Below are 26,980 nucleotides of genomic sequence, written 5' to 3'. Positions count from 1 at the left end.
CATATGGCCAATCATCTATCTATCTATATCTATATCTTTATATATATATATATATATATATATATATATGATCAGTCTGTGCACAGGCAGGCAGAGGCTTTTGCAGTGTCACAGCCTCAACAGGCGGGGATGGATTTGATTCCCTCTCATGCTCCCGTCCAGGCATTTGGGATATTCAGTTAGGTTAGACAATGCCCTTTGCTTCTAGCCTGCAGCATAGCCCAAGGCAATGGGTGCCATTAGCCTAGTGGCTCAACACCAAAACTCTATACTGTTTGGTGATGGCTGTGGTGTGGATTCTCCCTCCACATTTCCCAAACCACAGCTTTGTGGTTCACCTGTTCTCTGCAGCATCAATGATCCAACTCAATGCAGAGAAGGGTAAGTGCCCGCACTTCACATAAACTGGGGCCCAAGGTCCATGTCATCAGTGAGGTTGCAGCTGCCATTCACAGCCTAAGAGAAGCAGCCCTCTGGCCCATCAGTGCCAGCTTCCCATGGCAGCAATTGTGGCTGGGCCTGCAGTGGTGTGTGGAGGGAAATGCCTTCTTCTGAACACTGGTGCCGCAGCCCAGAGGCTGCTCAGCTGGTGGGACGGGGACTCTACTCCTTCCTTGAAGCTCAAAGAACACAGTTTGTGTCACTGCTGGATGAGGATCCACCCCTATACCCCAAGCATGGAGCTCTCAGGCTCTGAAAAGAGTTTGCTTTGGATTTCTTTGTCTCAGTAGCTACCCGCTTGATGCACTTCTTGATAAACAGTCGCATTTAAACAGCAAAACAAGCAAACTGAATCGAATAGCACATCAACATTTTTTTCATCACTATCAAGTAGGCTTTATTCCTGGGGTGCAAGTTTGGTCCAACATACACAAATCAATAAATATGATTCAGCATATAAACAGAACTAAAAACAGAAACCATATGATCATCTCAATAAATGTAAACAATGCTTTTGATAAAATCCAACAGCACTTCATGATTAAAAAAAACAAAACCCTTAGTAAACTAGGCATCAAGGGAAAATACCTCAAAATAATAAGAGCTGTCTATGACAAACCCACAACCAAGATGGGTGGACAAAAGCTGAAAACATTCCCCTTAGGAACAGGAACAAGACAAGGATGCTCACTCTCATCACTCCTATTCATCATAACACTGGAAGTCTTAGAGCAATCAGGCAAGAGAAAGAAATAAAAGCCATCCAAATAGGAAAGGAAAAGTCAAATTATCTTTGTTTGCTCATGATATGATTTTATAACCAGAAAACTAAAGACTCTACCAAAAGACTTCTAGATCTGATAAACAGCTTTGGAAAGGAGTCATGGTACAAAATTAGTGTGCAAAAATCAGTAGCATTTCTATACAATAATAACATTAATAACAATAATAACATTCAAGTTGAGAGCTAAATCAAGAACATAATCCCTGTGAGACACTTGGTATGGTGTCTCACAGTTTGAAAGGCCAAGGCAGGAGAATTCCCAGAGGCCAAGAGTTAGAGACTGGCCTGGGCAACAAGGCGAGACCCTGTCTCTACAAAAATATTAAAAAATTAGCCAAGCATGATAGCATGTGCCAGTGGTCTCAGCTACTTGAGAAGCTGAGGTGGGAGGATCACTTGAGCCTGGGAGGTTGAGGTTGCAGTGAGCCATGTTTGCACCACTGCACTCCAGCCTGAGTGACAGGGCAAGATTTCATCTAAAAAAAAAAAAGGAGAACACAATCCCATTTATGAGAGCCACAGGAAAAAAGTAACTAGGAATACATCTAACCAAGACAATGAAAAATCTCTACAAAAACTACAAAGCACTGCTGAAAGAAATCAGAGATGACACAAACAAATGCAAAAATACTCCAAGCTCATGGATTTCAATGATTAATACTGTTAAATGGCCATATTGCCCAAAAGCATTTTAAAGATTCAATGCTATTTCAATCAAACTATCAATGTCATTTTCTTTACAGAATTAGAAAAAAGTGGCCAGGTGTGGTGGCTCATGCCTGTAATCCAGCACTCTGGGAGGCCGAAGTGGGTGCATCACAAGGTCAGGAGTTCAAGACCAGCCTGACCAACATGGTGAAACCCCATCTCTACTTAAAAAGAAAAAAAAAAAGCTATTCTAAATTTTATGGAAAACAAACAAAAAACCAGAATAGCCAACGAAATCCTAAGCAAAAAGAACAAAGCCAGAGGCATCACATTACCCACCTTCAAGCTATAATACAGGGCTACAATATCCAAAATATCATAGTACTAATACAAAAACAGACACATGGCTGGGTGTGGTGGCTCACACCTGTAATCCCAGCACTTTGGGAGGCTGAGGTGGGTGGTTCACCTGAGGTCAGGAGTTCGAGACCAGCCTGGCCAACATGGTGAAACCCCGTCTTTACTGAAAATACAAAAATTAGTCAGGTGTGTTGGTGGGCACCTGTAATCCCAGCTACTTGGTAGGCTGAGGCAAGAGAATTGCTTGAACCCAGGAGGTGGAGGTTGCAGTGAGCCAAGATTGTGCCATTGCATTCCACCCTGAGCAACAAGAGCAAAACTTCACCTCAAAAACCAAACCAAAACAACAACAACAACAACAAACAGACATATAGACCAAAAGAACACAATAGAGAACTCGGAAATAAACCTACACACCTACAACCATCTAATCTTTGATGAAGTTGACAAAAATAAGTAATGAAGAAAGGTCTCCCTATTCAATGGATAGCGCTGGGATAACTAGTTAGCCATATGCAAAATAAAACTGGACCACCTCTACCACTCACCATATACAAAAATGAACTCAAGGTGAATTAAAGATTTAAATGTAGAACTCGGGATTAAGAAACTAACTCAGAACTGCACAACTTCATGGAAACTGAAAAACTGGCTCCTGAATGTCGACTGGATAAACAATGAAATGAAGGCAGAAATAAAGAGTTCTTTGAAACCGAAGAGAACAAAGACACAACGTACCAGAATCTCTGGGAAATATTTAAAACACTGTATAGAAGGAAATTTATAGCAACAAATGCCCACATGAGAAGCATGGAAAAATCTAAAATTGACACCCTATCATCAAAATTGAAAGATCTAGACGAACAAGATTAAAAAAACTCAAAAGCTAGCATAAGACAAGAAATAACTAAGATCAGAGCAGAAATGAAGGAGATAGAGACACAAAAAACCCTTCAAAAAAATCAATAAATCCAGGAGATGTTTTTTTGAAAAGATCAACAAAATAGGCAGACTGCTAGCCAGATTAATAAAAAAGAAAAAAGAGAAGAATCAAATAGATGCAATAAAAAACGATAAAGGGGACATCACCAGCAATTCCACAGAAATACAAGCTACTATCAGAGATTATTACAAACAACTCTATGCACATAAACCAGTAAACCTGGAAGAAATGGATAAATTTCTGGACACATGCACCCTCCCAAGCCTAAACCAGGAAGAAGTTGAAACCTTGAAGAGACCAATAACAAGGCTTGAAGTTGAGGCAGCAGTTAATACCCTACCAACCAAAAAAAGCCCAGGTCCAGATGGGTTCACAGCCGAATTCTACCAAACATACAAAGAGGAGCTCGTACCACTCCTTCTGAAACTATTCCAAACAATCCAAAAGGAGGGAATCCTTCCCAAATCATTTTATGAGACCAACATCATCCTGATACCAAAACCCAGGAGAGACTCAACAAAAAAGGAAAACTTTAGCCAATATCCATGATGAACATAGATGCAAAAATCTTTAATAAAATACTGGAAAACTGATTGCAATAGCACAACAAAAACGTATCCATCAAGATCAAGTAGGATTCATTCCAGATATGCAAGGCCGGTTCAACATATGCAAGTCTATAAACATAATTCACCACATAAACAGAACCAAAGACAAAAACCACATGATTATCTCAATAGATGCAGAGAAGGCCTTCAACAAAATTCAACAGTCCTTAATGCTAAAAACTCTCAATAAACTAGGTATCAAGGAACATGTCTCAAAATAATAAAAGCTATTTATGACAAACCTACAGCTAATATCATATGGAATGGGCAAAAACTGGAAGCATTCCCTTTGAAATCTGGCACTAGACAAGGATGCCCTCTCTCACCACTCCTATTCAATATAGTATTGGAAGTTCTAGCCAGAGCAATCAGGTGAGAATAAGAAATAAAGGGTATTCAATTAGGAAAGGAGGAAGTCAAATTGTCTTGATTTGCAGACAACATGTTTGTATATTTAGAAGATCCTATCATCTCAGTCTAAAATCTCCTGAAACTGATAACCAACTTCAGCAAAGTCTCAGGATATAAAATCAATGTGCAGAAATCACAAGCGTTCCTATACACCAGTAACAGACTAACAGAGGATCACATCATGAGTGAATTCCCATTCACAATTGCTACAAAGAGAATAAAATACCTAGGAATACAACTAACAAAGGATGTAAAGGACCTCTTCAAGGAGAACTACAAACCACTGCTTAATGAAATAAGAGAGGACACAAACAGATGGAGAAACAGTCCACATTTATGGTTAGGAAGAATCAATATCGTGAAAATGCCCATCCTGCCCAAAGTAATTTATAGATTCAATGCTATCCCCACCATGCTACCAATGATCTTCTTCACAGAACTGGAAAAAACCACCTTAAACTTCATATGGAACCCAAAGAGAGCCCGCATAGCCAAGACAATTCTAAGCAAAAAGAACAAAGCCAGAGGCATCATGCTACCTGACTTCAACCTATACTACAAGGCTAAGTAATCAAAGCAGCATGGTACTGGTACGAAAACAGAGATATAGACCAATGGAACAGAACAGAGTCCTCGGAGGCAACACCACACATCTACAACCATCTGATCTTTGAAAACCTGACAAAAACAAGCAATGGGGAAAGGACTCCATGTTTAATGAGCGGTGTTGGGAAAACTGGCTAGCAGTGTGCAGAAAGCAGAAACTGGACCCCTTCCTGACACCTTACACTAAAATTAACTCTAGATGGATTAAAGACTTAAACATAAGACCTAACACCAGAAAAACCCTAGAAGAAAACCGAGGCAAAACCATTCAGGACATAGGCATAGGCAAGGACTTCATGACTAAAACACCAAAAGCAATGGCAACAAAAGCCAAAATAGACAAATTGGACCTAATTAAACTTCAGAGCTTCTGTACAGGAAAAGAAACAATCATTAGAGTGAACCAGCAACCAATAGAATGAGAAAAAATTTTTGCAATCTACCCATCTGACAAAGGGCTGATATCCAGAGTCTACAAAGAACTAAAACAGATTTACAAGAAAAAAAAAAATACCCATCCAAAAGTGGGCAAAAGATATGAACAGATACTTTTAAAAAGAAGACATACATGAGGCCAACAAAAATATGAAAAAATGCTCATCATCACTGGTCATTAGAGAAATGCAAATCAAAACCACATTGAGATACCACCTCATGCCAGTTAGAATGGCGATCATTAAAAAATCTGGAGACAACAGATGCTGGAGAGGATATGGAGAAATAGGAACACTTTTACACTGTTTTTGGGAGTGTAAATTAGTTCAACCATTGTGGAAGACAGTGTGGTGATTCCTCAAAGACCTAGAAATAGAAATTCCATTTAACCCAGCAATCCCATTACTGGGTATATACTCAAAGGATTACAAATCATTCTATTATAAAGACATATGCATGCATATGTTTACTGCAGCACTGTTTACAAAAGCAAAGACCTGGAACCAACCCAAATGCCCATCGATGATAGACTGGACAGGGAAAATGTGGCACATATACACCATGGAATACTATGCAGCCATAAAAAATGATGAGTTTGTGTCCTTTGTTGGGACATGAATAAATCTGGAAACTATCATTCTCAGCAAACTGCCACAAGCACAGAAAATCAAACACCACATGTTCTCACTCATAGGCAGGTGTTGAACAATGAGAACACATGGACACAGGGAGGGGAGCATCACATACTGGGGTCTGCTGGGGGGAATAGGGGAGGGACAGTGGGGGTAGGGTGGTTGGGGAGGGATAACATGGGGAGAAATGCCAGATGCAGGTGATGGGGGATGGAGGCAGCAACCACATTGCCATGTATGTACCTATGCAGCAATCCTGCATGTTCTGCACATGTACCCTAGAACCTAAAGTGCAATAAAATATATATATATATATATATATATTTTCAAAAATCAGCTGTGAATATTGAAGATGGAAACAGAAAAAAAATAATAATTTGGCAAAGTGAAAACAACAACAACAAATAAACAGTTGAGGGACTCCATGTTTGGATCGCTTCCACAAACACTCCCTTCATGGAAGCCATCTTTCTCTCTCCTGGATTTCCCCTATGGAGTCCCCTTCCACGAACACTCCCTTCATGGAAACCTGTCTTCCCCTTCTAGACTCCATCTCTCTTTATTCCCTTCCACTCAGTGTGGAAGCTGCTTTCCTCTCCTGGATTCCATCTTTCTGGATTCTCTCAGTGTTAGAGTTAGCTGTTTCTCTCTCTCTAAATAAGTGACTTTGTTCAAACACTTTTGAGTCCAGCATTTACTGTGTACTGCACCGTGGTCCCCTTTCTCATCTTGAGAGGGCAGGAGGCCAAGAACCTGGAGAAACATCCTCTCAGGGGAGCTAAGGGCACCCTGAACCCCTGAACCCCAATATTACATTTTGGCGAGCCAGCCAGAGAGGGGTACAGCAGAAGAGGGGTACAACCAGGAAAGGGGTACAGCCAAGGAAGACTTCAAAATCATGAGTAAAACCGGCCCCATTCTGGCCTGTCTCTTTAAGAACACCGGAAGAGGTGCATCCGGGCAGAGCTGAGGGGAACCCGAGCAGCTGCGCCTCCACACGACCCAGCCCCTCCTAAGCGGCGCGGCCCAGCCAGAATTAAAAGTGCAGTTTTTTACCTTCAAGCTGTCTCTCTGCTTTCCGTCTCCTTCTCTATCCTTTGGATACTATCTCTGGGACCAAAACCTGAGGGAGCCTGTGGGGCAGAGCAGGCAAGCACACCCCCCGGCCTTTCACTCCTTGCCCGGGAACAGCCCAGGGCGGAAATGAGCACACAGCTGCTGTGGGTGGGATTAAACATCGGGAGGGGCCAGGTACAACCGGAGCCTGCAGGGGACCGGGGTGCACGGCAGCCTGGCACCTGGCTCTGGCAGGCCTCTCCAGCATTCCCCAGTCCCAGGCAGCAGGGTAAAAAGGCTCCCCAGGGCATCTGCCTGCTGGCCACGGGTCCCTGTGTGGGCAGTAGCTCTGGAAGTGGCCCAGGTGTGCAAGTGGCTCTGCTGGGGTCAACATGGCGGCCAGAAGCTGCGGGGGCGGGGAAACTGACGCAGCAAGTGGTTTTTTCCTCTGGCGGTACAGCTTTGAGGGAGAGGAAGCTGCCAAAGCGGCTACTGTCGGTCAGCCCCACCTGCACCTGCTTTTATGCAGGCCGTATCGCCTCAGGGCACAGCATGCTCAATCAAAATTCGGCTTAAGAGAGTTTTCTGCCTTCCTTTAATGAAGCAGCCCGTTTGCAGTTGGTTAAGGTGTCGAGCCTGCAATTTCAAAGTTGCTGGTTCAAATACTTTGTGGAGCCAGTCTTGACTTGGTGAATCCTTTTGGGGAAATTAAAAAGTTGAAGGCTGTGGGACTTTGTGTTTGGTGTATAATTTGTCTTGCTTAGGATTGGCTCTCTCCCTGGCAGTACTTTTCCATCTAGAAGATCATGGTTAAACTGGTTCCAGGCCCAAATAGTCAATGGCAAGTCTCACAACCTTCAGAGCATTTTCCTACAGGGGAAGATGGGTTAGGGGAGAGGAGGCCCGGGTCCTGAGGGTATTGCTCCAGCCTCAGCCACATGGCCTGCCTTCTTTGAACTGTGTGCTCTAGTGGACCCTCCCTAGAAGTTTACCCTTCTGGGGCAGTTTTATAAATTGGCCTGTGTAAATTGGGCTTTTGATGGGAAATATTGGTACCCATTTCCTGGGCCTCAATGGCCTGGTCAGGGCTCGTCGGTACGTGACTTCCTAACCCAATAGCTCCTCTCATTCCACGCCTCTATGGTAGTCACTGGAGGTCATGCAGGCAGTCAGAGTGGTCCTATGACGCTGGTAGGTCATGACTCAAATCCAGTTCATTGGAGGCCCTCTGATAAGATGGATCATGCATCTTGGGCACACGAAATTTCAGGGTACTGACTGAAAGGCGTTTCATTTTAGTACCCATTTTACCTGGGGGATGCCTCAGGTCGAAGTGGCTGTAATTTCTATAACCAGGAATGCAGGCATTCCCCGTGTTCAATTTCAGATGGGTGCTTCTATTCCCAAGCTTGAGTCCCCATTAAAGTGTATAGTGGAAAATTGGGACCAGTGTGACACACAGTATTTAAGGAAGAAGCAGCTCATTTTTCTCTGCCAAACAGCATGGCCAAATTACCCTCTGCTGAAAGGAAAACCTAACCCCAAAGGGAAGGGAAGAAAACCCAACAGTTTTCCTGAAGTGATTACGGGAGGCTTAAGGAAGTACACCCTCATGTCACCAGACTCCATAGAGGGTCAGTTAATACTAAAGGACAAGTTTATTACTTATTCAGCAGCAGATATCAGGAGGAAGCTCCAGAAGCTGGTTTGGGGCCAGAGCAGAGCCTAGAATCATTACTGAACTAGGCACCCTCGGTGTTTTATAATAGAGACCAGGAGGAACAGGCTGAAAGGAACAGGAGAGCTCATCCTTAGTCATGGCTTTCAGGAAAGCAGACCCAGGGGCTCAAATGAGGGAAAGGCTTGGGTTAGCCACCCAGCCTGGCAGAACTTGCTACCAGTGTGGTCTGAAAGGACATTTTATAAGAAATTGTCCGCAGAGGAAGGGACCACCATCTCGTCCCTGCCCACTGTGCCAAGGGAATCACTGGAAAGTACACTGTCCCAGGGGATGAAGGTTATCAGGTCCTGAGGGGTCTGACCAGATGACCAATGGCAGGACTGAGGGTTCCTGGGTCAAGTACCAGCATGAGCCGTCACCCTCACAGAGTCTGGGTAAAGCTGACCATAGAAGTCCAGGAAGTTAGGCCAGGCGCGGTGGCTCAAGCCTGTAATCCCAGCACTTTGGGAGGCTGAGGCGGGTGGATCACGAGGTCAAGAGATCGAGACCATCTTGGTCAACATGGTGAAACCCCGTCTCTACTAAAAATACAAAAAATTAGCTGGGCGTGGTGGCGCGTGCCTGTAATCCCAGCTACTCAGGAGGCTGAGGCAGGAGAATTGCCTGAACCCAGGAGGTGGAGGTTGCGGTGAGCCGAGATCGCGCCATTGCACTCCAGCCTGGGTAACAAGAGCGAAACTCCGTCTCAAAAAAAAAAAAAAAAAAAAAAAAAAAAAAGAAGTCCAGGAAGTTAATCTTCTCCTGGACACTGCCTGGCCTTCTCGGTATTTCTCTCCTGCCCTGGAGGCTTGGTGCTTGTTAATTCTCTCCCCTCAGAGTCTCCCTTTCTAGGCCCATCCTGGGAAGGACCATTTTTGGTCATTCTGTCCACTCCAATGGCAGTTAAGGTAATGGAAATTAACTCATGGATTCATCACACTTGGTTGAAGCCTTGGACACCTCCTGAGGAAAGTCATAGACCCTCCACACCATGGCCTGAAGTTCCAGGAGACAGCCCTTCATCCACCTGCGAGTCATTAGAAGATCTACATCTGCTTTTCCAACAAGATCCCCAGGGAAGTAACCACACATAAGTCTAATTCATATCCTGGCATTAATAGGACTATAACCCTCAGCTTTGCTATCTCTCAAACTCCAATTATCCTTTTCATAGTGGGAAAGAAACCTGTCTCTTCCTAGGAAAAATGCTGCTATGTTGTAAACCAGTTAAGTGTTCTTTTAAACATAGAACTCAGGAATCAAACAAAAAAAGGGCTAAAGACCTTCAAGAACCTGGCTCTGTTCTCTCCTAGGCTCATTTATAGCCATTCTATCTTCGTTGGCCTCTGGGCTTTTCATCTTTAACCACCTTGTCACATTTGTTTCTTATAGAACCATAAGGTCACACATAATCCTGCCGCTGGAACCCCGGAAGTCCTTGGCTCGTGGGCTCTCTCATGGACCCTTAGATCATCCTGCACCCCTGAAAGTCTCCCCTCTGGAGGAAACCTCAACTGCAGGGCTCCTTCTATGCCCCATTTCAGCAGGAAGTAGTTAAAGACCTATCGATGCCTGTGTTCCAACAGAAGTTGGGCATTCCTGTTCAGAGCGGGGAATGAGGGAACGTGTTCTCTTTCCAGCCCACAGGAGGGCGTAGCTTTAAGGGCAAGAACTTCCCAGCACCATGCCCCCCTCCCATCTCTCTCCATCTGGGAGATTTAAAGTTTATGTTTGAATTTCGTGGGCACGGGAAGAAACTAAGAGTCAGTCACTCCAGCGGAAGTTCTAAGGAACTCCTTTCATTGGCTTGGGGGTCTTAGAAAAAGTGGGGGTTCCACCCAGGTTAAAATTCCCCTTCTTCCACACCCCTTCGGACTCCATGTTTGGATCCCTTTCCACAAACGCTCTCTCGTGGAAGCCTGTCTTCCCCTCCTAGACTCCATCTCTCTCTATTCCCTTCTACTCAGTGTGGAAGCTGCTTTCCTCTCCTGAATTCCATCTTTCTGGATTCTCTCACTCAGTGTGAGAGTTAGCTGTTTCTTTTTTTTTTTTTTTTTGAGACGGAGTCTCACTCTGTCACCCAGACTGGAGTGCAATGGCACGATCTCGACTCACTGCAACCTCCGCCTCCCAGGTTCAAGCGATTCTCTTGCCTCAGCCTCCTGAGTAGCTGGGATTACAGGCATGTGCCACCTCGCCCAGCTAATTTTTGTATTTTCAGTAGAGACAGGGTTTCAACATCTTGGCCAGGCTGGTCTCGAACTCCTGACCTTGTGATGCACCCACCTCGGCCTCCCAAAGTGCTGGGATTACAGGCGTGAGCCACCGCGCCTGGTCTGAGAGTTAGCTGTTTCTTTCTCTCTCCTTCTCCTGTTTCTCTCTCTCTCTCTCTCTAAACAAATCAGTTTCTACAAAACAACAACAACAATAAAAAAAAAACAGTTGAATGGATAGAGAAATGTAGAATATGCACAAAATGGAATACTATTTGGCCTTTAAGAAGGATGAAATCCTGTCATTTGTGACATGGATGAACCTAGAGGACGTTATGCTAAGGGAAATAAGGCACAGAAAGACAAATACCTCATGAGCTCATTTATATGTGGAATATAAAAGCATTGAACGTACAGAAACAGAAAGACGAATGGTGGTTACCAGGGGCCGGGAGAGGCAGGCACTGGGGATGTTGGTGAAAGACACAAAGTTTCATTTAGACGCCAGGAATAAGTTCAAGAGAGCTATTGCACAGCATGGTAACTATAATTAATGGTATATCGTCTACTTGAAAGTTGCCAAGAGAGGCTTTGTTGAATTGTTTGACACAGGATCTTGCTCTGTCAGCCAGGCTAGCGTGCAGTGCCGTGATCACAGATCACTGCAGCCTTCACTCCAGGGCGCAAATGGTCCTCTTGCCTCAGCCTCCCACGTAGGTGTGCATCATCATGTCCAAGTTATTTTTAAACTGTTTTTGCGGAAATGGTGGCCTCGCTGTGTTGCCCACGCTGGTCTTGAACTCCTGGGCTCAAGTGATCCTCTCACCTCGGTCTCCCAAAGTGCTGAGCTTACAGGCGTGAGCTACTGTACCCAGTCAAGAGGGTAGATTTCAAGTGTTCTCACCACAAAAAAAAAAGTATGTGAGGTAATGCATATGTTAATCTTAAGTGGATTGATTTAGCCATTACACAACGCATATATGTACACCATAAATATATACAATTTTTATTTATCAATGAAAAAGTAATAAATGTTACAATAAAGATACTTGTCTATAAGAAAAACAACCTGAATCTTATCTGACTATTGTCTCCCACCCTACTAACACTCCCCTCCTCTCCAACCCTAGCCCTGCCTGTGCCTCAGTTCGAGGTGCTTGGAGTAGGGATGAGGGTGACATCTTCTGGTCCTTCTTCCTCCCAGCCCCTGGCCCTGCCTCTGGCTCCTCTTGCTTATCTCCCTGATGCAGCCTCCTTTAGGGCCCACGTGTTCTGGTGCTGGGGCAGGGAGGCAGGTGAGGGACAGTGCCGAGTTTTGAGGGATACTGGACTTTCCCTTACGGTCTTTTGGCTGTCCCTGTTTTTCTGCGTGAAGCCCCCAGGGCCTTCTGGGGGGCAGCACCAGGGTGCCTGCTCCCTCTTGCATGGGGCAGTGTTTATTTTTCAGGAGCCCTGTGGTGAAAGGGCTCCTCACTTCTTTCCTCGTCTTACTTTTCCTCCTTTCTGCTCCAAGAGTTTGGCCGGGGAGGGGTAGCTGGCTTGGACTCATCTTGCCGTAAGCCCCAGGCAAGGAGTAAATAGGTGGCCCCTGACCGAGCCAACTCTCTTTAAAAGGTGGAGCGTTTGGCAGTGTGCTTGCCTCTGTGTCCCCTGCCTTGGGCACAAGGGAAGTCTCGAGTGTGCCCTGTGAGGCAGGAGAGTGATGGGAGAGGAGGCTGCCTGCAGCTCACTCGGGAGTGGCATCGGGGACTGGGGAGGAGTCACAGGTGTGCAGAGCCTCTCAGGGTAGTGGAGATGGGCAGCCCGGCCCCTCTGTCCCTCTGCCTGTCACTGACAATGTGGAAAGGGTAAGTCCGTGGGTGAGCAAAGGGACAATGTGTTGCAATTCACCTCTCCTCCAAAATAACAGATGATAACAGGATCCAGCATCTCCACCGCTGTTCTCCATGTGTGAAATGAGTTTAAATCCTTCATTCAACTTGAAAGTCTTAACATGCCTTTAAAGTGTTTGGGTTATGATCACCTAAATGTCAAAGGACATTGGAGACATTGTAGGCTTGGCTGAAAATTCCGTAGTCAGGTCAGCAGAGGTCGGGGGTGGGGGTAATCCAGGTCTTCTGGCTGCCCCTCCTCTTCCCACCTCCCTGCCTCTGGAACCTGCTTTACCAAACACATCACCTCTCCTATATCACCCGATGAGAGCGGCTCCCTGAAAGCATTTCAGGGGGTTGTTACCAGCATATCAACAACTCCAAGGCCAGACCTGACTTCCAAATTATGATGAAATTGAGTTGAGTTTTGGAGGCCTGGCCTCTTAAATGGGTTGGTGAAAATGACTGGGGCTTTCTCCTCTGCTTTTAGCAGGTCGCCGGTAAGCCAATAACTACTCTCCCTCATGTCTCAACTTCCACTTCCATGAAAAAGGGGTGCGGTTGACATTTTCACCAAGCCACAGCCGTCACCCACTGCAACGCTGAGGCTGTACACGGGTGGCCCAGGCAGCAAGTTTCTCCCAAACGCTGTTGAACTGGCGCTCTGCCTGGAGTGCGCTAAGGCCGATGGCACGAAGCACAAGGTCTGAGGCAGGCCTCGGGCCACGTTCCGCAGCAGTTAGGAAAGCAGGCGGCTCCTTGGGTGCAGGAAAGACCAGAGGGAAGGCTAGAGAGAGGAACCCGAGCTGCTCAGCTGGAGGTGGGACCCGTGGATGTGGGCAAAAGCGAGGTGTACTTCGAGGAGTCACACCCTTCTCACTGTCCAGCCCAGATTTATCCCTCATACCCCTCTCCAAACTCGCTCTCCAAGGACAGGGGCAGCAGGGGATGGGGCAGGCCTGCTTTGCCAGGTCCACGTCACCCTGCCTCTCCCACTGAGCCCGGAGCCAGGCTGCCAAAGCGCCAGTAGGTGGTGGAGAGAACGCCCGCAAGCCCGACGAGGCGCCCCGCCTCTCTCTCTCTTTTTTTTTTTTTGAAATGGAGTTTCGCTCCCGTTACCCAGGCTGGAGTGCAATGGCACGATCTCGGCTCACCGCAACCTCCGCCTCCTGGGTTCAGGCAATTCTCCTGCCTCAGCCTCCTGAGTAGCTGGGATTACAGGCACACCCCACCATGCGCAGCTGATTTTTTGTATTTTTAGTAGAGACGGGGTTTCACCATGTTGACCAGGATGGTCTCGATCTCTTGACCTCGTGATCCACCCGCCTCGGCCTCCCAAAGTGCTGGGATTACAGGCGTGAGCCACCGCGCCAGGCCCCGCCTCTCTTTTTAAGACTGTGCCCCGGAGCCCGGAATATGCTGGGATTGTAGTCCTGCAGTCCTGCAGCCAAGGGACTAGGGGCGGTTCAGAGACTACAACTCCCAGAATGCATAGCGAGGCACGCACCGCCGAGTTTCCAGGGCTTCGCACCGCCCTCAGCCCTGCGCATGCTGGGATTGTGATACTGTCGCCTCGCCACCCACGGGCGAGGGGTAGTTAAGAGGCTGCATCCCCCAGGATGTGCTGACGGCACCCGTTTGCACCCGCCCCCTGCGCGTCTAGAGCGGGCACCCCATGCGGAGGAGATCCTGGCTGTTCCCAAGTCTCGCCTGCCTGTCGGGAGCCTGCGCGGCCCGGGCAGCAGATCCCAACCTGTGACTGTGACGCGGCCCCTGCCCGAGATGCTGGCGTCTTGACCTGTGCGAAAGTCTGATTTTCACAAATCCGCACGGGGCTGGGGGCCTTTCGCGTCGTGCCGAGGGTTGCAGCGGTTAGGTCTGCCGTCCCGCCGCCCCGCGCACACCTTTTCTTCCCTCGCCGCGTCCTCTCCCGCATCCCTGCCCCTTCCTCTGCCCCGCGCCGCTGCTGACAAGCGTCGTGCAGCCAAAGGCCCGCGGGCCTACCAGTTGTCAGGCTTTTTGGGAGCCCCTGATGGGAGCTCCCTGGTAAGTGAAACCGTCAATTAACTTCCTAAAATGACAGTACCCCACCTCGGGCATCTTTGCACTTGCCCCTGCCACCTTTTCCTCTGTCTGGACTGTCACAAATCCTCCTCTGCAACCTGAGAACACCCTATTGGTGTTCTGGGCCGGCTGCGTGGCCTGCACACCTGGGCCAGGCCTCTCGCAGGGATGCTCCTGCCACTGTAATAAAGAGGAGAAGACGTCACAGGAAAAAGGCCTGACTCCTTTATACGGTCAGGATACTCAGCCGCACAGAGAAGGGACCCCTCTAAGCCACTTTGGGAGCCACATCTACCACCTCTGTGACTCCCGCACAGCCTGGTTCCCAGGAATCAGGTTTCCTGGTGTTAACTCGGGCCAAGAGGACAAAACAGGACCGTTTGTTTTCCCTAAAACATTAAGAAAGTTTGCATACTGGCTCATGTACAATGTCTTTTTGCCCTGAGTAGGGCTCCCGTAGAAACTCTTTTAAATATCTCTCTGGAACCACTTTTAGTAATTTGTAGTAATTTGCTGAAGGAGCGTAATGGTAATCATCTTAATTCATGTTTTTCTTTTAGTTTTTCAGATTAGGTAATTCATACTGTTCATTTCTGAAACTGAAGTAATGCACAGCTTCAGTTCTGTGCAGGGAGGATACAGTAGGAGAGAATATCTTTCTGGAGAATCACTTTTACTACAAGATTTGTAAAAAACAAATTTATTTCCAAGGTAAGAAATTAAAACTCTAAAGCAAGGCTAGAAAGTCTTCTGCCTCTAATAACACTTAGTCATCTCTGCCTCAGATATGAAATTTTCTCCAAGATAAAAACTCTCATCAAAGATAATCTATTTTCCATTATAAATAGTAAACATTCTTCATTATAAATAGTAAAAATTAGAAATCATAGAAATCCAATCAAAAGCCCTGTCCTGCCAGTTTTTAAAATCTCAATATGGCCTGTTATGGTTTTACTTGGATTTTCTTTTTGGAATTTGTTGACTGCTTGGATATAAAAATTGGGGTTTTAACCAATTTTTGCAAGTTTTCAGCTATTAGTTGTTACTTTTGTACTCATTTAATTTTTCTGTCTCTTTACTCTCTTTCTATGACACAATCTTCCCACAGATTAAGACTCTGTTTATTTTCTTCAAACTGTTTAAAACTTTTTTTTTAGATTGAATAATTTCTGTTGTTTTGTCTTTTTCTAATCTATGAATTAACCTAAAAGTACTATTTAAAAATATCATTATCTCTCTATTTGGTTCTTTTTAATAATGTACATTTCTCTGCTGAGATTCCACATGTATTCATTCATTATGAGAATGTTTTTTCTTCACCCCATTTAATAGCTGCTTTCAAATACTTGACTGCTGATAACAACATCTTGGACATTTTGGGGATAGCTTCTAATGCCTATGTTTTATCTTGTGTATGGATTACATGTTTGTGTTTCTTCACATGTTTCTTAAATTTTAAACTTTTATTTTAAAAACTATAAATAATACAGAGACTCTGGATTCCGTTGTATTCCTCTGAAGAATTTGTTATTTTTTGAACAGGGAGCTAATTTGGCTGGATTCAAATTTAAATACTGTTCTCCTTTTCATGGGCACAGCTAAAATTCTCATTCAGTTCTTATTCCCACATATATCCTATGTATGATATATAGATGTGTGTTTCTATATAACAACATATGACATTGTATCCAGAATTTACCATTGTTATTTGTAAGAGTATTGTTCAGGCTGGGTGTGGTAGCTCACACCTGTAATCCCAGCACTTTGGGAGGCCAAGGCAGGTGGATCACCTGAGGTCAGGAGTTGGAGACCAGCCTGGCAAACATGGTGAAACTCTGTCTCTACTAAAAATACAAAAAAAATTAGCTAGGTGTGGTGGCACATGCCTGTAATCCCAGCTACTCAGGAGGCTGGTGGGAGAATCCCTTGAACTTGAGAGGCGGAGGTTTCAGTGAGCTGAGATCATGCCATTGCACTCTAGCCTGGGCAACAAGAGAGAAACTCTGTCTCAAAAAAGATAAAAAAAAAAAAAAAAAAAGAGTATTGTTCAACAAGCTACTCCACCATTACTGAAAACCCAAACCTCAATCTTTCTATTTGGATTTTACATAAATGACATTATGTAGTGTGTATTACATTATGTAGTATGTTTTACATCTACTTTCTTTTGTACATCATATTTGTAATATTATCAATGCTGCTGCAGATATGTAAGCACTGAGATTACAGCCATGAGCCAATGTGCTCAGCCTAAAATATTTTAGGAGGCTAAGGTGGGAGGAACACTTGTGGCTGGGAATTTTAGACTTGTCTGGGCAATATAGTGAGACACCCTCTCTACAAAAAAATTAAAAATTAGCCAGGCATGGTGGCATGTGCCTTTCTTTCCAGTTACTCAGAAGGCTGAGGCATGAGTTCAAAGCTGCAGGGGGCGACAGTTGCACTCATGCACTTCGGTCGGGGTAACAGAGTGAGATTCTGTCTCTTAAAAAATAATGAAAAAATTTAAAAGAATTTTATATATTATGTTAAAATACACATATTAACATTTTAATCATATTAAAGGTTTTATTTGAGGTGAATTAAGTACATTCATTATTTTGCTACCATCATTTCCATATATAAAAAGCATTTTCCATGTTTTGAAACTGAAACTGTACCCATTAAACAACAGCTCCTTGTTATTCTCCCTCTGGCCCCTGGGGAACACTCTCCTATATGTTTCTATGGATTTAACTAGTCTTTTTTTTTTTTTTTTTTTTTTTGAGACGGAGTTTCACTCTTCTTACCCAGGCTGGAGTGCAATGGCGCGATCTCGGCTCACCGCAACCTCCGCCTCCTGGGTTCAGGCAATTCTCCTGCCTCAGCCTCCCGAGTAGCCGGGACTACAGGCACGCGCCACCATGCCCAGCTAATTTTTTGTATTTTTAGTAGAGACGGGGTTTCACCATGTTGACCAGGATGGTCTCGATCTCTTGACCTCGTGATCCACCCGCCTCGGCCTCCCAAAGTGCTGGAATTACAGGCGTGAGCCACCGCGCCCAGCTTAACTACTCTTAAGTACCACACATGAGAGGAATCACATAGTAAAGAAATCATAAGAATGATAAAAACTGTATAACATGCTTATTAATTTTGAATGAAAACAGAGATCAGTAATACGTGGTGATTATAAATAAACAGATACATGAGAAAAAGAAATAGGCAGTGTGCATTATATTTATGACAATGGGGCCTCAAGTACCATAGCAGTGAATTTTCTGCCCCAGTCACATGGCTGGTCAGTGGTGGAGCTGGGAACCCATGCCTAGCCCAAATGTCACTGAGCCCTAAGGCACTTTGCTCCTGTTTGTCCAGGCACTCAATGTCCCCTAAGATTCATCATGACATGTTCTCCATGGCCTTGAGGGTAGTGTTGCTGACCTGCTTGGATAAGAGATCCAGCTGGCAGGACAGGTTGTAGCTCCAGGACAGAGAGGCACATGTGAGGCCACACCCCAGGTCTCCTTCCCAGGGCCTCCCCAGCCGGAGTGCTGGGCCCCAGGGGTCACCGTGCAGCAGGGCCTAACACTGATCAGAGAGCCATGGCCACAGGCTTTTGGCAGCTGGCCCAGAATAAATATTCTCCATGCCCTCTGCCAATCTGCTAGACCCTCACCTCTCAGTCTCACTGAGCCACTCCATTAACTGGAAGCAGACCCAAAATTGTTCCACAGGCCGAAGGTGATAATTGTTGACAGCCAGCCGAAGCAGCTGCATCTCCTGGAGAACTTTGATCTCCTGCAGCTAAAGGGAAGGACAAGTGGAGGATGTGGGTAGGAGTGTCCAGGGGACAGGCTTTGAATGGACACCCAAAAATGGGTACTCATCCTCATCACCCAGTGGCACTGGGTGTTGCCTCCATCCTGGGCATATTTCCCAGTTATCTGGTGATGGTAAACCCTGCCAGAAAGGATTATATGGATGTGAATGGGCCTGGGATGGGCAGGGCTGGAACCAGGATCCTGAGACTTGAGATCTTTAGAGAATCTAGGACTACACCTTTAGATCTCAGCACTTGGCAAACCTCCTCCCATGAGAGCCTCACAGCAGCCTCTGTGAGTTGAGGCATCAGGTTTCTCTTCCCTATGAATGTTGGAGACTCCACACCAGGCGCCAGTCCCTGCTCCCTGAGTGATGAAGCTGCAGAGCTGCCTGCTTGCAAAGCTCAGTGAGGTTTGTCCTGAGCTGGACTCAGACTCTCCCTCAGGTGGTGCGAATGGAAGGAGAGTAAATTTCCTACTAACCGGACCTGGGTGAAAGATGTTGAAGGGACCTTGTGGGAAAGAGAGGGAACGGGCTGGTTTCTGGGTCTTTCCTCTTAAGGGCCTCTTCCTCTCTCTAATGCCACGCAGCCCCAACCAGTTTTCAGAGTTGGATACAGACAGCCCCTCCTCCAGGAATTGGTTTTTTATTTCAGTCCCCTACTCACACCCTCCATTGTGATAGGTCTCCTGTGTGAACCAGAGCATTTCAATAAATCTAAGATGCAGTGGATGGAATCTAAATCTCAGACTGCAGAGGCTCCATCCTCTGTAGACTTAGATTTATTTAAAAGGTTAAGTGGGCACAGTGGCTCATGCCTGTAATCCCAGCATGTTAGGAGGCTGAGGCGGGTCAATCACTTGAGGTCAGGAGTTTGAGACCAGCCTGGCTAACATGGTGAAACCCGTCTCTACCAAAAATATAAAAAATTAGTCGGGTGCGGTAGCACATGCCTGTAATCCCAGCTACTCAGGAGGCTGAGGCAGGAGAATCCCTTAAACCTGGGAGGAAGAGGTTGCAGTGAGCGGAGATAGCGCCATTGCCTCCAGCCTGGGTGACAAGAGTGAGATTCTAAAAAAAAAAAAAAAAAGGTAGCTACACAGAGTATCCTCCCCAGGGGCATCACTGACTTTTACCTCCCCACTCTTCCCTGATGTTGCCCCAGCTGCTTACCTTCCTTTTCTTTCTGGGTGTTAATCGCATTTCCCTGGAAGTCAGATAGGCAATGTTCATCAGAAAGGCCCCTTAGACTGTGACTAAGTCTCCTCCCACTCCCATGATACTGCATGCATTAATCCAGGGCCACCAGGGTCAGGGATGTGCATAAGGAGGACTTGGGCCTGCATCAAGTTCTGGGTTTTTTTTTTGTTTTTTTTTGTTTTTTTGAGACAGAGTTTCACTCATATTACCCAGGCTGGAGTGCAATGGCGCGATCTCGGCTCACCGCAACCTCTGCCTCCTGGGTTCAGGCAATTCTCCTGCCTCAGCCTCCTGAGTAGCTGGGATTACAGGCACACGCCACCATGCCCAGCTAATTTTTTGTAGTTTTAGTAGAGACGGGGTCTCACCATGTTGACCAGGATGGTCTTGATCTCTTGACCTCGTGATCCACCCGCCTCGGCCTCCCAAAGTGCTGGGATTACAGGCTTGAGCAAGTTGTGGGTTTTAAAGAAAGGGACAGTGGGAACTGAGGCTCAGGGAACTACCGCCCCAACCCTCTCTGATGACAGAAAAACTGACCTTGCATTAAAAAAGTGCTCAGCCATATACAAGCTGTCTGCCCTTGGAGAGGCCTAAGTTTACTCTCCTTCCTGAGGGAGGATCTGAGTACAGCTCAGGACAAACCTCACTGAGCTTTGCAAGCAGGCAGCTCTGCAGCTTCACCCCTCAGGGAGCAGGGACTGGTGGCTGGTGTGGAGTCTTCAACATTCATAGGGAAGAGACACCTGATGCCTCAACTCACAGAGGCAGCCGTGAGGCTCTCATGGGAGGAGGTTTGCCAAGTGCTGAGATCTAAAGGTGTAGTCCTAGATTCTCTTAAGATCTCAAGTCTCAGGATCCTGGTTCCAGCCCTGCCCATCCCAGGCCCATTCACATCCATATAATCCTTTCTGGCAGGGTTTACCATCACCAGATAACTGGGAAATATGCCCAGGATGGAGGCAACACCCAGTGCCACTGGGTGGTGATGAGGATGAGTACCCACTTTTGGGTGTCCATTCAAAGCCTGTCCCCGGAAATCTCATAAGCCCCTGTCTCCTAGATCCTCCTACCCAGATCTTCCACTTGAAAAAGCCAAAGACAGGCCGGGCACGGTGGCTCAAGCCTGTAATCCCAGCACTTTGGGAGGCCGAGGCGGGTGGATCACGAGGTCAAGAGATCGAGACCATCCTGGTCAACATGGTGAAACCCCGTCTCTACTAAAAATACAAAAAATCAGCTGGGCATGGTGGCGCGTGCCTGTAATCCCAGCTACTCAGGAGGCTGAGGCAGGAGAATTGCCTGAACCTAGGAGGCGGAGGTTGCGGTGCGCCGAGATCGCGCCATTGCACTCCAGCCTGGGTAACAAGAGTGAAACCCTGTCTCAAAAAAAAAAGAAAAAGCCAAAGACACTCAGCTGCCTGTCTGCAACTCTCTCCCCTTCTAGCTGGCCTCCAAAAACATGAAGCACCCCCTGGTTAATTCTGCGGTGAGATTTTAACAAGTCACAGTGTTGTGTGGTCCCTGGCCTCACCATTTCCCAAATCCACTCAGCCCAGCTGTCCTAGGCCTTTGCTCTGATGCTTTCTCTTATAGAGGCATTTCAGGGACTGTTGCCAAAGGAGCGAAGGGCTGGGGCAAAAAGGCCCCTTGCTCTTTAGATGCGTAGGCCTCCAGCTGGGAGGGAGGAGCTCCTCCCCAACACAGGGACACTGCTTTTTTGCTGCTTTAGCCTCATCTGGGCTCTCTGTGGCTTCTTCTCCAGGGTGGCCAACTTGAATGTCTTCACCTTGAATGTCTACACTGACCTGGTACTCTGGATAACTGGTATAAGCTGGTCCAGTGTTCCCACCACCTCCAGTAAGCTCTGATTCTAGATTCATTCCCTGCTCCAACACATACTGTGTGTGCAGTCTTGGGCCTGCAGCCAGGCCTCCCTGAGACTGTTTTCTCAACTTGAAGCGTGATGGGAAGATCACACTTGCCCACCTGCCTCACTGGGCCTTGTGAGGACTCAGTTATATGTGGCTGTTATCATTGTTCTCACCATCATTTCTCTCAAAAAGAGCCAGGTGCAACCACTCTCACATTTCTTTTCTCTGAGGCACATCATTACCCTATGAGGTTCATCATCCCTACATTATTTTATGTAGGAAAACAGAGGTTCCAAGAGGGCAGTAGACTTGCCCAGGGCCCTAAAGAAGAGGCTGGCTCCTCCCTGCACCGGGAGGCCCTGTCCTGGCTGACTACCCCACAGTCCCTCACCATCCCTGACTAGGGTCGCGTCTTAATTCCCTATGCTTGTTCAGGTCCTCAGGCAGGCTCAGCTTTATTGAGCAAGAGAGTATTTTGGGAGGCCTGGGTGAGTGGTGCCTCTAACCAATTTGCTAGGTCCTCACCTATCAGTCCCACTGAGCCACTCCATTTAATTGGAAGTAGACCCAAAATTGTTTCACAGAGTGAAGGTGATAATTGTCTGCAGCCAGCTGGAGCTGCTGCATCTCCTGAAGGACTTTTCTCTCTTGCAGCTAAAGGGAAAGACAGGATGCTGACGGGGCCTGCAGCATGCATATAACTATAATTCAGAAAGTTATACACACACACACACACACACACACAAAATATAATCAGAAGGTGATATAATCTTGTATGCAAGGTTAAATACAAATGTCCCTCACGCAGGGACAGGCCTCCAGCACAGGGAGAAATCTCTGCCTGAAAACGCTGCAGCCCCAAACCTGTCACTCTTACCTCATTTAGCCCGTTGTCTAATTACATCGCCTGTCACTCAGGGTCTAAATGGGTGGGGCCTGGAGCCCCAGCCAATCAGTAGTGCTAGCGTAAAAACTGTCCAATCAGGTGCGCAGCTAGAGAGGAAGAGGCGGCTTCTTCAACATGGCGGGGCCTTTGTCTCCTGGCTCCTGGGCTCGGAGCCCAGTTCGCGGCTCCACTGTTCCGTGTCTTCGGCTCCAGGAACTCTTTGGTGAGTCCACTATAGCCCCTGTTATCCTGTGACCTGCAGGGACTGGGAGACCCCTAGGGAGGACGACGGAGCATCCGGAGGCTGGGAAATGGTGAGTGTGCGGGGTGGGTGTCCCGAGAAGGGGGAAGAGGCCGTTCAAATCCGGCAGGAACCGGCTGCCGTGCGGTCTGGGCCTGCTCGTGGCCAGCTCCGGAGTCCGCAGCTCCGAGTCCCCGTGAGCACAGCTCAGTCCTCACTTTCTTCCGCTGCAGATGAGGGGCTGAGCCCAAAGCCCGAGCGCCTTGCTTTATCCATAAGCGCGAATTTCTCCGCAACCCAGAGCCGTTTCGGGGCACCTCTGTGCCGCAACCCCGAGTCTCCTCCAGATTGTGCGGGGCGATGGAAGGGCCACAAGAGGAGAATCCTCCTTTAGGGTCTGGAGTTCCTCCGTAGAAGAAGCAGTGGGCCGCGGGGTCCCCAGTCCCTCCTTTCTCCTTTGAAAAATTATGGCTTTTTTTTGTTTCTTTTTTGACAGTGTCTCTGTTTCGGCTCACTGCAGCCTCCACCTCCCGGGCTCAGATGACCTCCCACCCGAGCCCCCCAAGTAGCTAGGACTAAAGGCATGCACCACCACGCCTGTTTGTTTTTGTTTGTTTTTTGGTAAAGATGCAATTGTCATGTTGCCCAGGTTGGTTTCGAACTCCTGAGCTCAGGTGATCCGCCCGCCTGGGACCTCCTAAAATACAGTTTACAGGTATGAGCCACCGCGGTAGCGTAAATTGAGGCATCTTTAGGATATATTTTGGATGTGTTTTCCAGCCCAAATCTCCTGTTTCAATGTAATCACCGTATTGGAGGTGGGGCCTAATGGAAGGTGATTGGATTATGGGTGCAGATTTCTCATGAATAGTTTATAATCATTCCTCTTGGTATTGTCCTGTCAATAGTGAGTGAGTTCCCTGAAGTCCTTATCATTTAAAAGTGTATAGCACACCCTTGCCTTTTTTTTTCAAGCTTCTTTTTAACTTCACCATCCACCATCCTGGGTGGGGCCTCCTCAGAAGCAGATGCTGGTGTTATGCTTTTTGCACAGCCTGTCGAACCATGAGCCAATTAATTTTCTTTCTTATAAATTACCCAGTTTGAGGTATTTATAGTAATGCTGGAACCGATTAATGCCAACAATTTATTTGCACAAACAGCAGTTTAAGAATCAGAGAATACCCAGCAATGGTTTGTTGTTTGGGGACTTAAAGGAGGGACTTGGAACAAAAGGCTTTTGTAAGAGGTATGAGAAAGCAAATCAGATTCAGTTTGATTGGTTACAGTTACTTACTGCATTTCCACCTATCCAGTGGAAATGTCCTGGTTATGTAATTAGAGCTTCATTGGCAGCTTGTGGTTGGTTAAGCCCAAGTTTTTTTTTTTTTCCTCCAAGTTAGTAATTTTCAAGAAATTACTTCGTGGGAGTTAGGTTTCCTTAGGCAGAATCCCAACGCACCATGGCCACTTCAGCCTAATTGCCAGTTCTTTAATTATTTTAATGCTCCACAGGGTTGTTGGTTTTTTCTGCATTTTTCAAATGTTTGGCAAGCAGGGTCTCAAATCCATGACTGTCCTCCCAGCCTAACTGTTCTAGGGACTGTAGAAAATTATAAATTTCCAATTTCTTTCCCACATTCCCAAATGCCAACTATCCCTTTCAAAATCACATTATCAACTGTTAGTCCTTTATTTAATTTTAAAACAGATGTGACATTTTGTTTATTTTTGTTTAACAGGGTGATGGGTACCTCTTTTTAATATATTTGTCTGTCTGTGAACATTACAGGAGAGCAAAGAGTAATCACCTGACACTCCGACGTAAAGTCTTTCTGCATCTCCTTTCATCTTCTCTAGGCACACACGCCTTACCAGAATGTCTTTGAAACCTTTGCAGGATAATGTGTCCTCCGCCACTCTCCTGTATTTTCCTAGTTCCAAGGTATTAGAACTTTCTGGGGGATCATACAAGGTACTCACAAGGACGATGTCTCTTGGAGTGTCTAGCAAACATTAGCCTCTGGGTCATCTTTCACAGAAGAGCCTGAGGTACTGGGTGAAGCATCTCACAGGAGCAGCTGGATGCCTTCGTTCTGAGAGCAGTTTCCTGATATACCCTTCCTCTAAAAAGCTAACTCCTTTAACATTAAGATTTTTTTTCCCCTCAACCCTAGCTTTCATTTCTTGCAGACACATTGGTGGTCAACCAATCAGGTGCTGGTATTGAGGAGAAAAGGTGCAAATGCATCTTGCCCTCTGGTTTCTCTCAGGCTTGTGAAGGAGAATAGCTATCCCAAAGTACAAGAAAGACTCACCCTAGTGAGGTAGTATATAAATTTGCAAAGCAAAATACACATTCGCCACACGGGGCAAGTGCAGTGTCTTTTGAAAGAGTGGTGATCAAGTACCTTAGTGAGCAGAACGTAGGTGGGAGAATCTCTCAAGTGATTGACACATGAGTGTAATACATCTATGTTCCAGTCAGCACTACTACTCCCTGTGTTTGTCACCTTGAATATATACGTTCACTTATTTTCAACTTCAGTTTTTCATTAATTGTATAATGGATTTTATTATTAGAGCTGAGAGTAAAAAAAAAAAAAAAAAAAGCCAAATGTTTTCTAAGAGAAAAGAGGTAGATTTCAGGAAAAAAATAGTTTATATTCCATTGGTTAAAAATTCTCATTTATTTTTTATATTTTGAACAGAGAGTGTGGTAAGATTCTGAGGTCTGTTCTATTTTAGCATGATTTCAAACAGAATCCCAGGGCTTAGCTTTGGGAGTGCTACCTGGGAAAAGACATAGAGAAAATGTCTCTCATTATGGCTGCAGAAAAATAAATACATTTCTTTTTTTTTTTTTTTTCCCCTCCCCTCCCTCAAAATAAATACATTTCTATAAGAAAGTGTGGTAGATTAACATGTAAATTGCAAACATTTATGAAAACATCAGTTTCTCTCTTGTGCAGGGTGGATAATTTGTGGCAGTGGGCAACTCATTATTTTTTAGAAAAATTTACATTTCATGGGAAGTATTTATGTATACACAGTAAAAGGGTATTTGCCACCATACATACTATCTTTGCTCAGGTAATATATATTCTTGTGTTATTACATTGTTAATATTAAAGCTAATTTTAAGAAAATCTTATAAACAGATGTATTCAATCTCAGTCAGCTTTGACCGGACAAGGTTAAGATTTCTATAAACCTTTTATAACCTTTTAAAATGTTATTTATTCTTTCTCCAACTTTCCATATCCATTACGTTTACCTCATTTTCTTTATATTTTATTCTTTAAATTTTATGCGTCCTTTAACCTCTAAACTCAGCAAAACTGCCTTTTCTTTAAGAAATCACATCCTCACGTCTATTTCTAAAATAATTTTTTTCACCAAGAAACACATTTTCTTTGTACATTCTGTTTGTAAACTTGTTTCTCTCCTTAATAATAGTTATTATCTTAGCCAGAATTTTAGTTTTTAGTAATCTTAATTTATAGCGAAAGCCTGAGAAGTTAGCAATTTTAACTATTATGCACAAAAAAATTATAAATACATATTTTATAATTTTTAGAAACATTGGATTTTAAATGAAAACATTTTTAATGTGGAGTAGGACATACTAACATGTTAAAATGCTAAGATATTAATTTTTAAATGTAAGTTTAATCAAAACATCTTAGAAACCAAAGATGTTTTGATTAAACTTACATTTAAAAATTAATATCTTAGCATTTTATCTTATTTGGAGATAATCTAGATGTTTAATGAATAGCCATCATTTAATGTAGCTTAGCAACGATCTAAGAATATAGTTTCCATAAAGATTTGAGAAACCATTTAACCATTACAAAACATTTAGTACTGTAAGTTTATAAACTTGTGTCCATTTACATCTGTTTTATATATCCTTAACAATTATTTTTGTAAAATCTTATGAAACATTACATTAATCCACTCATTGGAAGTTAAACTTTCTATTATCCATTTTTATATTGCTGTGTTGGGCGGGTATCATAAAAGCAATAAACTTAAATATATGCGTATTTTGCTGAGAAGTCAGAAGACATTGTTTTTTAATTAAACCAACAATATTAAATTAGTCATATTTACCAAAAGATTTACTCAATTCACATATTCTTGAAAAATATTGGGCCTTTTTTTTTTTTTTTTTTTT

General features: G+C 45.2%; 1 protein-coding gene and 2 long non-coding RNA genes across 8 annotated transcripts in view; 2 read left to right on the top strand and 1 right to left on the bottom strand.

The window, feature by feature from the left end:
• The first annotated feature begins 14,325 nt into the window (after positions 1-14,325).
• Positions 14,326-16,285, top strand: LOC116540906. Its single transcript, XR_004264633.1, has 2 exons — positions 14,326-14,483; positions 15,353-16,285. It is a non-coding gene; the product is annotated as an uncharacterized LOC116540906 (long non-coding RNA).
• Positions 16,286-17,844: 1,559 nt separating this feature from the next.
• On the bottom strand, positions 17,845-22,636 carry LOC116540909. Its single transcript, XR_004264636.1, has 3 exons — positions 22,548-22,636; positions 18,451-18,578; positions 17,845-18,215 (listed from the first exon to the last, which is right to left on the bottom strand). It is a non-coding gene; the product is annotated as an uncharacterized LOC116540909 (long non-coding RNA).
• A 107-nt stretch (positions 22,637-22,743) lies between these two features.
• Positions 22,744-26,980, top strand: part of LOC116540902 (zinc finger protein 736) — an 82,694-nt gene continuing 78,457 nt past the window's right edge. For all 6 annotated transcript variants that reach the window (XM_032264717.1, XM_032264716.1, XM_032264714.1 and 3 more), the window contains exon 1: positions 22,744-22,870. In XM_032264717.1, the coding sequence (XP_032120608.1) occupies positions 22,868-22,870 (3 nt within the window). In that variant the 5' untranslated portion in view covers positions 22,744-22,867. The remainder of the gene's footprint in view (positions 22,871-26,980) is intronic.

Source organism: Sapajus apella, unplaced genomic scaffold (assembly GCF_009761245.1).
Source record: "Sapajus apella isolate SASKATOON/1434 unplaced genomic scaffold, GSC_monkey_1.0 scaffold146, whole genome shotgun sequence".
Taxonomy (NCBI): domain Eukaryota; kingdom Metazoa; phylum Chordata; class Mammalia; order Primates; family Cebidae; genus Sapajus; species Sapajus apella.
Note: the sequence above shows the minus strand (reverse complement) of the source record. Positions and strands in the feature narration are given on the sequence as shown.